This window comes from Apodemus sylvaticus, chromosome 11, assembly GCF_947179515.1.
Source record: "Apodemus sylvaticus chromosome 11, mApoSyl1.1, whole genome shotgun sequence".
In the NCBI taxonomy this organism is placed as follows: domain Eukaryota; kingdom Metazoa; phylum Chordata; class Mammalia; order Rodentia; family Muridae; genus Apodemus; species Apodemus sylvaticus.
In genome coordinates, this window is record NC_067482.1 from 14,595,431 (window position 1) to 14,608,402 (window position 12,972).

The 12,972-nt window shown below is 42.9% G+C and overlaps 1 protein-coding gene across 1 annotated transcript; it reads left to right on the forward strand.

Moving 5' to 3' along the window:
• Positions 1–3,481: 3,481 nt before the first annotated feature.
• Positions 3,482–6,171, forward strand: LOC127696284 (PRAME family member 8-like). The gene is made up of 3 exons (XM_052198854.1): positions 3,482–3,768; positions 4,221–4,808; positions 5,604–6,171. Exons 1-3 carry the CDS (start codon positions 3,482–3,484, stop codon positions 6,169–6,171), a joined length of 1,443 nt encoding a protein of 480 aa, XP_052054814.1.
• The last annotated feature ends 6,801 nt before the right edge of the window (positions 6,172–12,972 follow it).

Sequence of the window (12,972 nt, forward strand, 5' to 3'; positions counted from 1 at the left end):
TTGGGTGTTTTGGCAAAAGCCTACATTGTGTCTAAGGCTAGAAATTTATCAGGCGCAGTAAAAATGAGTCATTATCTTTATCTTTGACCAGAGGTACTTTTAACTCTTCCATTAAGAACTATAGTGCTGAGTAACTTATCAAGCTCAGTGGTAGCCCCTAGGCTCCATAATTCCCTGTGCATCAGTGCCATCCAGCTCAATGTCTCTTTTACCTTGGACCCAATTTACACTGAAATTCTTTCTTTCCAGTATGGATTTCTCCTTGCTTTTCCCAAGAGACATCCTTAGCTCTTTGGAGAAACCTGTTTTCTCTTGACCAACGGGATAAGAACCTTCACTGGGTTTCATTCATGAAAACTAGGACAAGAGACTGAGCTGCCTATTTACCACTGAGCTACAATTATTGGTATTTGGTTGGGTGAGACAGAATCACATTATGTCGGCTAGGTTAGAGTCAGTTTGGAGCCATCCTTCTTCAGTCTCCTGAAGCTTTCACCACCTTCCTGGATCAGCTCTCATGCTGTTCTGTACTTGAGAACTGTCTTGCTTCATTTGCGTATTGGTGTACCAGCAGCAGAGCATGCGTGTAGATGGGGGAGGACTCAAAACTGCAGTGGTTTCTCTCCTTCCACCCGAGGGCCCCATTACTGAACTCAGCACTTACTTGGGCGGCAAGTGCTATTGCTCTTTGGGCCATCTCACTGGACCTTAAGCTCTCTGGAGGATTTTCTTTTAGAATTGTGTTTTGGGTAATTTTTGCTTTGCTTGATTGCTTGTCTGGTTTTGGGTTGTTTGGTTGTTGGGTTATTTGGTTGGTTTTTGAAAGGGATGGTCTGTTTAACATGTCTCCTTCTTCCTGAACTCAGTCTGAACAACATGCTGACCTTGACCTTAGTCCTTCACCTGCTACTACCTCCCTAATGCTAGTTTTAAGGATTGTACCTGCGCCATCTAGTAAACTACACTTTGTTTATGTGTTTCTTTGTTTTGTTGTTTGGGGGCAGGGTTTCATTGTTTAAGAGCCCTAGATGTCCCATAAGCTACTCTGTGGTCCAGTTTGGCCTCAACATCAAAGGTGCCCCTGCCTCTCTTGAGATTTAGGTCTGTGCTACCCTGCTCAGCTCTGGTTTTATTATAAGACAGATCCTCACTCCACAGGCTTTACTGGTTTTTGAATTATTTATTTAGATGAGGGTAGCCTTGAACTCACTGACCCAGTCAACCTTGGACTCCTGAGGGGATGGATTAAAGGTGTGTGCCACAAAACCCAAGATAGAGCTGCTGTTTTAAGATGATTGATTTTATGGGTAGTGGTGCTTGTGTACAAATAGGAATGGATAACCCTCACAGGCCTGTTGCCCTAGGAGGTCAGAATGGGGTTTCAGATTGCCTGGAACTGTAATCACAGATCATTTCTAGCCACCACATAGATGATAGGAATAGAAGATTGATAGGTGCTCACACTTTCTAAAGCAACCCTTCAGCCCACGTCCCACTCTAGATTACATCTCCTTGAGGAAGGCTTTTTGGCTGATCCTAGTTGACTTACTCTCTGCTTCCTTGGGAGCCAAGGGCACCATCTCCCTCACACCCTCCTTTTTCTGTTTGCTTTCGTCCATTTAGGAAGCAGGCTTTGTAGAGATCACACAATACTACGACTTACAATTTCGATGAACATGACCATGAACTGAGCATCCTTTCTCAGGGATGTCCCAGCATCCTTGCTGCATGCCCCATCTTGTCTGCTGCAAAGAGAGTTGTAGGGAGAATTCCTGTATGTGGGGTAGCTCCCGACCATCTGAGTACATGCAGAACCCTGGCTAGTATAGTAATGGGGTCAAGCTATGCTCCGGCACCACCTCTAGAGTGGTTGATGCTGAAATTTATTGACCGAGCATCCACTTCATTCCTTGAGCTTCAATGTATATTCCTGTCTCTGACATAGCAATCCGTTCCAAATCCAGTGAAAAAGAATATCTTCCAATTATGTCGTGTCTCTCATCAAAAACTGATTAAACCCTTACCTGATGCAAACTCTGGTCACATGAATAAAATCAAACAAGAAATAGTTATTCATAACAATAATCCTAGCCATAAGAAGGTTTCTGAGGCTGAAGCATTCCTAGAATTGGACCTCTAAAACAACCTTGGATTCAGAGCATGACATGGTCACTGGTACAACTTGAAAACTGAATAGAACTTATGCAAATGAAGGAATAAATGTACCCACATGGTGTTGTATGGTGTATTAACAAATGGAATGTTTTTTATTTATCCAAGAATCTTTTGGGTGTGTTTGTGTGTGTGAATGACGATGAGTGGGAAATTTGTTATCACAAGTCCTTCTGATTCAATGAGTGAAATGATTACAACTTTGATCTATAATTTAAAGGGTGGAGATTAGACCAGGAAATCCAATTCCGGTTTGGGTTTGAAGGGTGTGGCTACAATAGGGAGGGGCAAGCAGAGATGTATATAAAGGCTTCCATGGAGCCACATATCACAGTCAGAGGCTTGCATCTTGCAAATCTCCCTGATTCGGCTGGGATTTGGCAACATATCTGCATTGCTCAACTGGTATGTAAACCCTTTTTTTTTTCTCCTTGGGTCATGCAGTTTAATATAGAGAAATTCAGACTCCTTAAGAGGAACATGTTGAGGATCTTGGGTTTCATTGCAAATGAAATTTTAGCCTCATCACCAATAATAACCCATGATAGCTTGTGTATATATTCCATTACTTTGCCTGATATAACTGCTTGAGACAAGGATTCTGTATGTTGTTCCAACTCTCTTAGAGCTGGCCATGTGCCTCCAGGTAAGCTCCAAATGAGACAATCTGATGAAAATGCTCCCTCATGTTTCCCCTTCACTGTAATGGTCTTTATTTTTTTGTGAGACCCTGGATTACACTGTAGACCTGTAAGCCAGGTATCTTTGATATCCTTCCACATCATATAGCTGAAATGACACATGTGATTTACTCATGTGTCTTGCCTTAGGTTTTCCATCGCCTCTTTTACACACACGTTTGCTCTGTGGACATATTCTACTTCACAGAAACAGGTGAGATTCAATATTGTAGAAATGCACTCAAGTCATTCTGTTTTCTGGGAATTAATCTTGATCCATAACTCATGGATTTACATTGGTATGTTTGTTTCCTCGGTTACTTTTTGTTTGCATAGGTTTGAGATATTTTATTTTGTTTTTGAGAAAGGGTCCTACATAAAATATTTTGATCTGACAATTATGTGAATATTTGCTTGATATAAAGACTTCCACATTATCATTGTGGGAGCCTCTCTTTCCACTACCAGTTTAGGTTGAACAGGCAAATTGATTTCTCTGTTACTGTTAGAGCATTAGCTCAGAAGCTTAGTGGTTGATATAATGTTGAGGAAGTTGTATTAAGTTTGTCTTGAACGTGTATTCCTTTCTGACTTCTTGGCAGGAGTCTTTTGACTCGAGACTTTAGAAGATGAGTATTCAGACCGCAGCCACACTCAAGAAGCTGGCAATTCAGTCTCTGGTGAGAGATGAGGCTTTGGCCATATCCTCTCTGGAGGATCTCCCCTCTGTACTCTTCCCAGCACTGTTCAAGGAGGCTTTCAGTGGCAGACAAACCAAGCTCATAAAGGCAATGTTGGCAGCCTGGCCTTTCCCCTGTCTCCCTGTGGGGGCATTGATGAAGACGCCTAAACTGGAAATGTTGCAAGCTGTGCTAGATGGAATAGACATGCGACTGACTAAAGGGTTTCACCCCAGGTGAGCAAAGGTCAAGTATTATCTAAGAGACCATGTGGGGTACACAGTAGAGATTGTGGGGTCATTGCGAGTGGCTTCTGATGGGATCACCAGACAGTGATTCAGGAACCTTATAGCTATTGTGTGCTTGGACTAAGGACAGTTATCAGTGGATTAGGGCTTTGATCCAAGCAGCCTCACAGTAGAATGTGCCCATCTATCCCTGCCATTCCTAAAACCATTAATAATGGGACTAGGGAGAAATAATGAGTAACTTAGAGGAAGGAAAGTGGTCAGGGCCACACATGCAGCTCAGAGAAAATTGTGCAGCATGCATGTGTGCACATTGCACTGTTGTTTAAAAAATATACAGCTTGGCAGGCTGAGCGGTATTTCACTATAGAGTCACTTAGTGAAACCTTACTGAGGGTCATCGCGGCTGCTGATACTTGACATGTGTTCACCCTCAGCAGGGGAAAACTTCAGATTCTGGACCTGAGGAATGTGCACCATGGCTTTTGGAACATATGGGCTGGTACAGAGGACGATAGCTGTTCTTCAGAGCCCTTGGATGAGAAGCCAGTAGTGAAGGTCCTTCCCAGATATGCAGTGAGGAGGCAGCTGAAGGTGGTAGCTGAGTTGTGCCTCAGGCCACGCCTTGATGAAGCACAAGCAGCCTTCTTGAAGTGGGCCCAGCAGAGAAAGGACTCCCTACATTTGTGTTGTGCAAAGATGAAGATCTGGGCTATGCCCATGGACTTTATCAGCAAGATCTTGAATATATTTCATCCAGAGCATATTGAGGAATTGGAACTGAACACTCAGTGGAATTTGTACAAGCTGGCCGAATTTGCTTCCTGCTTTGGGCAGATGAGAAATCTTTGCAAACTCTTCCTGGCACCCCTCTACAAGAACGTCTTCAAGATTGCCAATAGGACAGGAGACAGAGAAGAGCAGTCTATCCAGGAGTTCATATCTGTCTTCTCCAAATTCAATTGTCTCCAGCATCTCTCCATGAGTGGTGTCCATTTCCTCAAAGACCACATGAATCAGGTCCTCAGGTGAGCAAGGATGGAGGACTGGGTCAGCTAGCAGAGCAAATTTTCCTCTTTCATTTTAAAGATTAGTGGTCCAGGATGCTTATCTGTCAGTCACTGGGAACAAACATTTAGGGGCTCCTTAGAATATGTACGTAATGTGTAGTGATTCCAAGTCTTAAATGAGCATTCCTGAAGCAGAGGACAAAAGGGAGATAAGGAGTAGGTCAGATATGGTGAGGAGGGCTTGAAGTTCTTCTTGGAATCATAGGCAAACAATCCATCAAAAAGGTGACAGGAAGAGTTGAATGTACTTAGATCTTGAGGGACTCAGCAGCAATGTGAGAAGGTGAGCTGTCTGCTTAGATCTGTGGGCACAGCCTTCCCTCTCCCTCTACTACTCCGTGAGTGAAATGCTTGACCCTCAGTAGGGCTGAGTGCATGAGACAAGAGGGAGTGTGGGCATCTGCATGATAGCATGAGTGACGGTGGAGAGGTCAGGGTGCAATGCAGCATTGACTGAGGCCACAGGTCATGTCCTTAGATCCTGTCAGGACTCTCCTGGCATGAAACTTCCTCCTTGGTATCCTGGGTTTTATAGGGTATAATGGTTTTCTGCTTGAGACTATGGCCAGCAGATCAAGTGTGGGTTTGACTTCACTAAGCTGATTCCAAAAGGAAGCATCTCAGATAATATCTTTGATCATTTGCTCACACTCAGCTTGGGGTCCCTGTTCCCTTCTAAGACATTGAAAAGCCCACCCCATGCTCTCCATCACCATTTGCCAGAACTAACCCTCTGGTCCCCTTCATCTCTAGGCACCTGATGACGCCACTGAGCTCCCTTTCTGTCACTCACTACCAACTTTCACAGTCAGACTTGGATTCCTTCTCCCACTGCCAGAGTGTCTTTCAGCTAAAACATCTGGAAATGAGAGGTGTGGTTCTAACAGATTTGGATCTGATGCCTATGAAATGTCTCCTCCAAAAGGTGGCAGATACTCTAGAAACTCTGGATTTTCAGGGATGTAGGGTGAAGGACTCCCAGCTCATTGCCCTCCTACCTGCCCTCACACATTGCTCTCAGCTCACCAAGATCAACTTCTACAACAATTGCTTCTCCATGCCCATCCTGAAGGACCTTTTGGAGCACACAGTCAACTGGAGCAAGATGAATGTGGAACAATACCGTGCCCCTCTGGAGTGCTATGATAGGTTGGCTCATGTCTCCAGAGTAAGATTTGCCCAACTTTGTCTGCAGCTCCTGGAAACTCTCAGGGCAATAAGGCAGCCCAAGAACATCTCCTTTGCTACAGATAATTGTCCTAAATGTGATGAGCGCTGTGTCTATGGCCAAGGTGCGAGATTTTGTTTTTGCTGGCACTGAGCATGGATACAGGACTTCCTGATGTGAATAACGGGCAGGACTGGGACACATCTCTCATGCATGGTGGTCAGAGACTGTGACTTCAGACACTTTATACATGCTTGGAAACAAAAGACTGTACAAGAACTGAGATCCTGGAAGCTGAGCTTGGCATGGGAAACAATCTGTTGGACTTTGTGAACAGAGGACTTGTGGAGTCAGGATGACAACTTGGCTGTTTTGAGTGACTTCTGCCAGGACAGATTAAGAGATGCTTTGTAATGGACTTGCCAACTTTTGTTCTGAACTGTAATGTCAAGTCAATAAGCAGAACCAGGGTTCCTTTTTTAGATGTCATTCCTGGTGTGTAACTAGCATAAAGTATCTACCTTTAATCATTCTGCAACAAATACCCTCTGGAGAGAGTAAAAATGAACACATGGATGCCAGACATGTAATGATTCAAAATCCTGGGTACATGGATAATGTTATAAGCTAAGGTGATTCACATATGGATCTCTAGGTTAGCATGTGCTAAAGAAGAATTCATAAGAACAACCTACATGTCTCTCACACTTCTTTTTTATTCCTTCCCATCCCTCCTCTCCCTGCCTGCTATTCAACTTCACAGGCCTTGTTGCTTTGAACCTTTGAACTTGCTCCATGCTTGCCCACAGCAAACTCCTTTCATGCTCTACAGACAGACAACCAATCAAAGAAGCCAAACCCCACGTATTAAAGGAGGTGACTCCTGTTTTAATTTTGCTAGAAAAGAGGGCCAAAGTTTGGTTTCAGCACTTTTATCATCAGATGCCTCCAGCTGGAACTCAAGCTTCAGGTGGTAGGTCCATCTCTTCAGAAATCTGTTGATCCTGGCTTTTACACATTATGCACAATACATATGCATATACACCAAAATGAAAAAGTCTTAAAAAGCCCTCCATTTCACAAATATTTCACAAAATGAACTAATTTATTAAACTGAGGTTGCTTGAGTTGTGTGTGTCTCCAATGATTTCCCCCTGCAGCACACTGTGAAGAGAATATGTGAAGTTTCAGGTGTATTAATTGAGCTTAGTTGTTGAGCAGCAGCCAAGCTAGTGTTGGGCTCGAGTGGTTCCATCTCCTTGAGCCCTTATGAGACTAGGTTGGTTGATTCTGTAGGTTTTCTTCTGGTGTCCGTGAACTCTCTGACTCCTTCAATATTCCCTCTAGTCTTCCACAAGATTCCCTGAACTTTGTCTAATATTTGACTGTGGGTCTCTGCATCTGTTTTTGTCGGTGGCTGGGTGAAATGTCTCAGAAGATAGTCATTCTAGGATTCTATTTAGAGAATATCATAAATAATGTCAGGGCTCTTGAACTCATTGTAAAAGGTGACACTTCCTGAACAGAACACCCATAGATCAGGCACTAAGACCAATACTTTTCAAGTGTGACCTCAAGAAAGTAGAAATCCTCAGTAAGGCAAATACAGCATCAGTAGGTAAAAACAGTACCCTAAATAATGGCAAAAATATCTTCACCAGCTGTACATTCGACAGAGGGTTGATATCAAACAATGTAAATACCTCAAGAAATTACACACCAAAAGCCCAATACTCCATTTAAAATAAAAATGGAGTACAGAATTCAACAAAGAATTTTCAACAGGAAAGCTCTAATTGCCAGGATATACTTAAGGAAATATCCAACATTCCTACGAAAATGCAAATTGTAAGGAGTCTGAGATTCCTTCCTATACACGTGAGCATGGCTAGGATAAAAACGGATATGACCGCACATGCACGTGAGGATTTGTAGCAAGGGAGACAATCTTGCATTTCTGGTGAGTGTGTAAATTTGCACACCATATTTGGAAATCAAGCTGGGTGATTATCACAAATAATTCTACTTCAAGGCCCAGTTATACAATTCCTGGCCATAAACTCAAAACTTGTTCTGCCATAGCACAAGGACACTTGCTCAACTTCATTCATAGCACCTTTATTCATAATAACCAGAAACTGTTAGCACACCACCTGTCTCTCACTGAAGAGTGGATAAGGAAAATCATGTACATTTCTGTCATGGAATACTAATCATATATTAAAAATAAGGATTATAATGCAGTTTTCAGGCAAATAGATAGAACTCAAAAAATATCCATTCTTAGTGAGGTCATTGTGACCCAGAAGAATGTGCATGCTATGTACTCACTAATACATGGATATTACCCATAGACTACAGGAAAAGCATGCTACAATCCAAACACTCAAAGAAACTAAGTAAGATTAGGGCCCTAGGTAAGATGATTGAATCTCACTAGGTAAGGTAAATAGAATGTATATTACTAGTGGTTGATCAGAGGGAACTGTATGGGTGCTGGTATGGGACACAAAGAGAGGTATGGAAATCAAGTGTGTTGGGAGGAGCCGCCTCCACTGTGCTGGGAGAGAGAAATACAATCCATTTGGGGGCATCTCAGGTACAAGACAGACACACAGGATGGGGCAGGCTCCTGGGAGTATATGGGAGTGACCTTGGCTGGAAACTCAGGAGCTGGGGATAGGGAGACTGAAAGTGGCCACTTCCTGTAGTCAGGCAGGATTTCCAGTGGGGGGAAGGTAACACCAACCCACCAACAAAACCTTCCATCTAAAATTTTCCCTGCCTACAATATGTGCAGGTATAAACCTGGAGCTGAGTTTGAAAGAATAGCCAACTATAGACTGGAGAAACATGAGGATTAACCCATGTCAGAAAGCCAAAGTCTGACACTCATGATGATACTTGGTTGTGCTTAAGAACAGAATCCTAGCATAACTGTCATACAAGAATCTTCATCCAGCATCTGGTGGCACCAGAAGGATATGCACAGCAAAACATTAGGCAGAATTCAGAGAGAGTTGGGGAAAAGTCAAAAGGAGGATTGAGGGAGTCAGATGGTGTCAATTTACCACAAGGAGATCAAGAGAACCAAGTTTCCTGGACTCATTGGGGTTTATCAGAGACTGAACCACCCACCATCAAAGAGCATGCATGGTCTAGACCTAGGCTCCCTGGACATATGGAGCAGATGCGAATCTTGGGCTTATTGCATGTCTCATAAAAACCAGACAGCAGGGTTTCTCTTATTCAACTTCATGGCCTTCCATGGGAAACTTTTCCCCTAGCTGGGCTTCCTTGTCTGGCCCCAGTGGGCACGGATGTATTTAGAACTGATGTAAATTGGTGTGCCAGGGCATTGTGGAAACTGCTGGGGGTAGGGCATGTGTGCCTCTTCTTCTCTGGGGAGAATGGGAGCAGGAAATGAGGGGGAAAGGGTCACAGGGTAGGTATGGAAAGAAAGCAACTTCAGGATGTGATCAGGTGGTAAAGCGAATACACAAATGAATTAATGAAAACCCAAAGAAATGATAGATAGGGAGCTAGATATGTTTCACAGTTAAATGTTGCCTACTGCAAACTAAATAGAAACACATTCTATCTGAAAGATGGTAGCAACATGTTTTCTTAAGCCTCATATTTACACTAAAAATCATTAAATATGCTAATTTTGATATACAGTAAAGTAATGAGGATTGTGAAGCTTTGTGGCTACTGTTAGTATATACTTATACCTGAAAATTAACATATGTAAATTATTCAAACAATGTTGTTTCAGTCAGACATCATGCTACATATATAAATAGCTAAGTTTACATAAGTCACATAAACAAACAAACAAGAAACAAACCAAAACAAGAAAACCTGCCAGGCTCCCCAACCTCCTACTCTGACAATCATGCAACAGAAGGCCAAAGTCACCAGGACAGGGCTCCTAGCACTTTGGAGAAACCATGCAGACCAAACATAAGAATCTACTGTGCCCCACCCTTTGCACGAACTTCTTCAAGGACACCCAGGACATGCTCCGCAGAGGGACACAGGTCAATCACAGAAAATCTCTCCAAATAAGCTTGCAGGAATATAATAGGATCTGGAATCTATTCCCTCCCACCGAGTACAAAGCCTGGACCTGAACAAAGCCCCTTTCCCACCCTTGGGTGTTTTGGCAAAAGCCTACATTGTGTCTAAGGCTGGAAATTTATCAGGCGCAGTAAAAATGAGTCATTATCTTTATCTTTGACCAGAGGTACTTTTAACTCTTCCATTAAGAACTATAGTGCTGAGTAACTTATCAAGCTCGGTGGTAGCCCCTAGGCTCCATAATTCCCTGTGCATCAGTGCCATCCAGCTCAATGTCTCTTTTACCTTGGACCCAATTTACACTGAAATTATTTCTTTCCAGTATGGATTTCTCCTTGCTTTTCCCAAGAGACATCCTTAGCTCTTTGGAGAAACCTGTTTTCTCTTGACCAACGGGATAAGAACCTTCACTGGGTTTCATTCATGAAAACTAGGACAAGAGACTGAGCTGCCTATTTACCACTGAGCTACAATTATTGGTATTTGGTTGGGTGAGACAGAATCACATTATGTCGGCTAGGTTAGAGTCAGTTTGGAGCCATCCTTCTTCAGTCTCCTGAAGCTTTCACCACCTTCCTGGATCAGCTCTCATGCTGTTCTGTACTTGAGAACTGTCTTGCTTCATTTGCGTATTGGTGTACCAGCAGCAGAGCATGCGTGTAGATGGGGGAGGACTCAAAACTGCAGTGGTTTCTCTCCTTCCACCCGAGGGCCCCATTACTGAACTCAGCACTTACTTGGGCGGCAAGTGCTATTGCTCTTTGGGCCATCTCACTGGACCTTAAGCTCTCTGGAGGATTTTCTTTTAGAATTGTGTTTTGGAAAATTTTTGCTTTGCTTGATTGCTTGTCTGGTTTTGGGTTGTTTGGTTGTTGGGTTATTTGGTTGGTTTTTGAAAGGGATGGTCTGTTTAACATGTCTCCTTCTTCCTGAACTCAGTCTGAACAACATGCTGACCTTGACCTTAGTCCTTCACCTGCTACTACCTCCCTAATGCTAGTTTTAACGATTGTACCTGCGCCATCTAGTAAACTACACTTTGTTTATGTGTTTCTTTGTTTTGTTGTTTGGGGGCAGGGTTTCATTGTTTAAGAGCCCTAGATGTCCCATAAGCTACTCTGTGGTCCAGTTTGGCCTCAACATCAAAGGTACCCCTGCCTCTCTTGAGATTTAGGTCTGTGCTACCCTGCTCAGCTCTGGTTTAATTATAAGACAGATCCTCACTCCACAGGCTTTACTGGTTTTTGAATTATTTATTTAGATGAGGGTAGCCTTGAACTCACTGACCCAGTCAACCTTGGACTCCTGAGGGGATGGATTAAAGGTGTGTGCCACAAAACCCAAGATAGAGCTGCTGTTTTAAGATGATTGATTTTATGGGTAGTGGTGCTTGTGTACAAATAGGAATGGATAACCCTCACAGGCCTGTTGCCCTAGCAGGTCAGAATGGGGTTTCAGATTGCCTGGAACTGTAATCACAGATCATTTCTAGCCACCACATAGATGCTAGGAATAGAAGACTGATAGGTGCTCACACTTTCTAAAGCAACCCTTCAGCCCACGTCCCACTCTAGATTACATCTCCTTGAGGAAGGCTTTTTGGCTGATCCTAGTTGACTTACTCTCTGCTTCCTTGGGAGCCAAGGGCACCATCTCCCTCACACCCTCCTTTTTCTGTTTGCTTTCGTCCATTTAGGAAGCAGGCTTTGTAGAGATCACACAATACTACGACTTACAATTTCGATGAACATGACCATGAACTGAGCATCCTATCTCAGGGATGTCCCAGCATCCTTGCTGCATGCCCCATCTTGTCTGCTGCAAAGAGAGTTGTAGGGAGAATTCCTGTATGTGGGGTAGCTCCCGACCATCTGAGTACATGCAGATCCCTGGCTAGTATAGTAATGGGGTCAAGCTATGCTCCGGCACCACCTCTAGAGTGGTTGATGCTGAAATTTATTGACCGAGCATCCACTTCATTCCTTGAGCTTCAATGTATATTCCTGTCTCTGACATAGCAATCTGTTCCAAATCCAGTGAAAAAGAATATCTTCCAATTATGTCGTGTCTCTCATCAAAAACTGATTAAACCCTTTCCTGATGCAAACTCTGGTCACATGAATAAAATCAAACAAGAAATAGTTATTCATAACAATAATCCTAGCCATAAGAAGGTTTCTGAGGCTGAAGGATTCCTAGAATTGGACCTCTAAAACAACCTTGGATTCAGAGCATGACATGGTCACTGGTACAACTTGAAAACTGAATAGATCTTATGCAAATGAAGGAATAAATGTACCCACATGGTGTTGTATGGTGTATTAACAAATGGAATGTTTTTTATTTATCCAAGAAACTTTTGGGTGTGTTTGTGTGTGTGAATGACGATGAGTGGGAAATTTGTTATCACAAGTCCTTCTGATTCAATGAGTGAAATGATTACAACTTTGATCTATAATTTAAAGGGTGGAGATTAGACCAGGAAATCCAACTCCGGTTTGGGTTTGAAGGGTGTGGCTACAATAGGGAGGGGCAAGCAGAGATGTATATAAAGGCTTCCATGGAGCCACATATCACAGTCAGAGGCTTGCATCTTGGAAATCTCCCTGATTCGGCTGGGATTTGGCAACATATCTGCATTGCTCAACTGGTATGTAAACCCTTTTTTTTTCTCCTTGGGTCATGCAGTTTGATATAGAGAAATTCAGACTCCTTAAGAGGAACATGTTGAGGATCTTGGGTTTCATTGCAAATGAAATTTTAGCCTCATCACCAATAATATCCCATGATAGCTTGTGTATATATTCCATTACTTTGCCTGATATAACTGCTTGAGACAAGGATTCTGTATGTTGTTCCAACTCTCTTAGA

Bases quoted from the DNA above. Each gene is read 5' to 3' on its own strand.
- LOC127696284 (XM_052198854.1), top strand. From the start codon at position 3,482: ATGAGTATTCAGACCGCAGCCACACTCAAGAAGCTGGCAATTCAGTCT. The intron at 3,769-4,220 runs GTGAGCAAAGGT...CACCCTCAGCAG, and splicing joins ACTAAAGGGTTTCACCCCAG to GGGAAAACTTCAGATTCTGG. The intron at 4,809-5,603 runs GTGAGCAAGGAT...CTTCATCTCTAG, and splicing joins CACATGAATCAGGTCCTCAG to GCACCTGATGACGCCACTGA.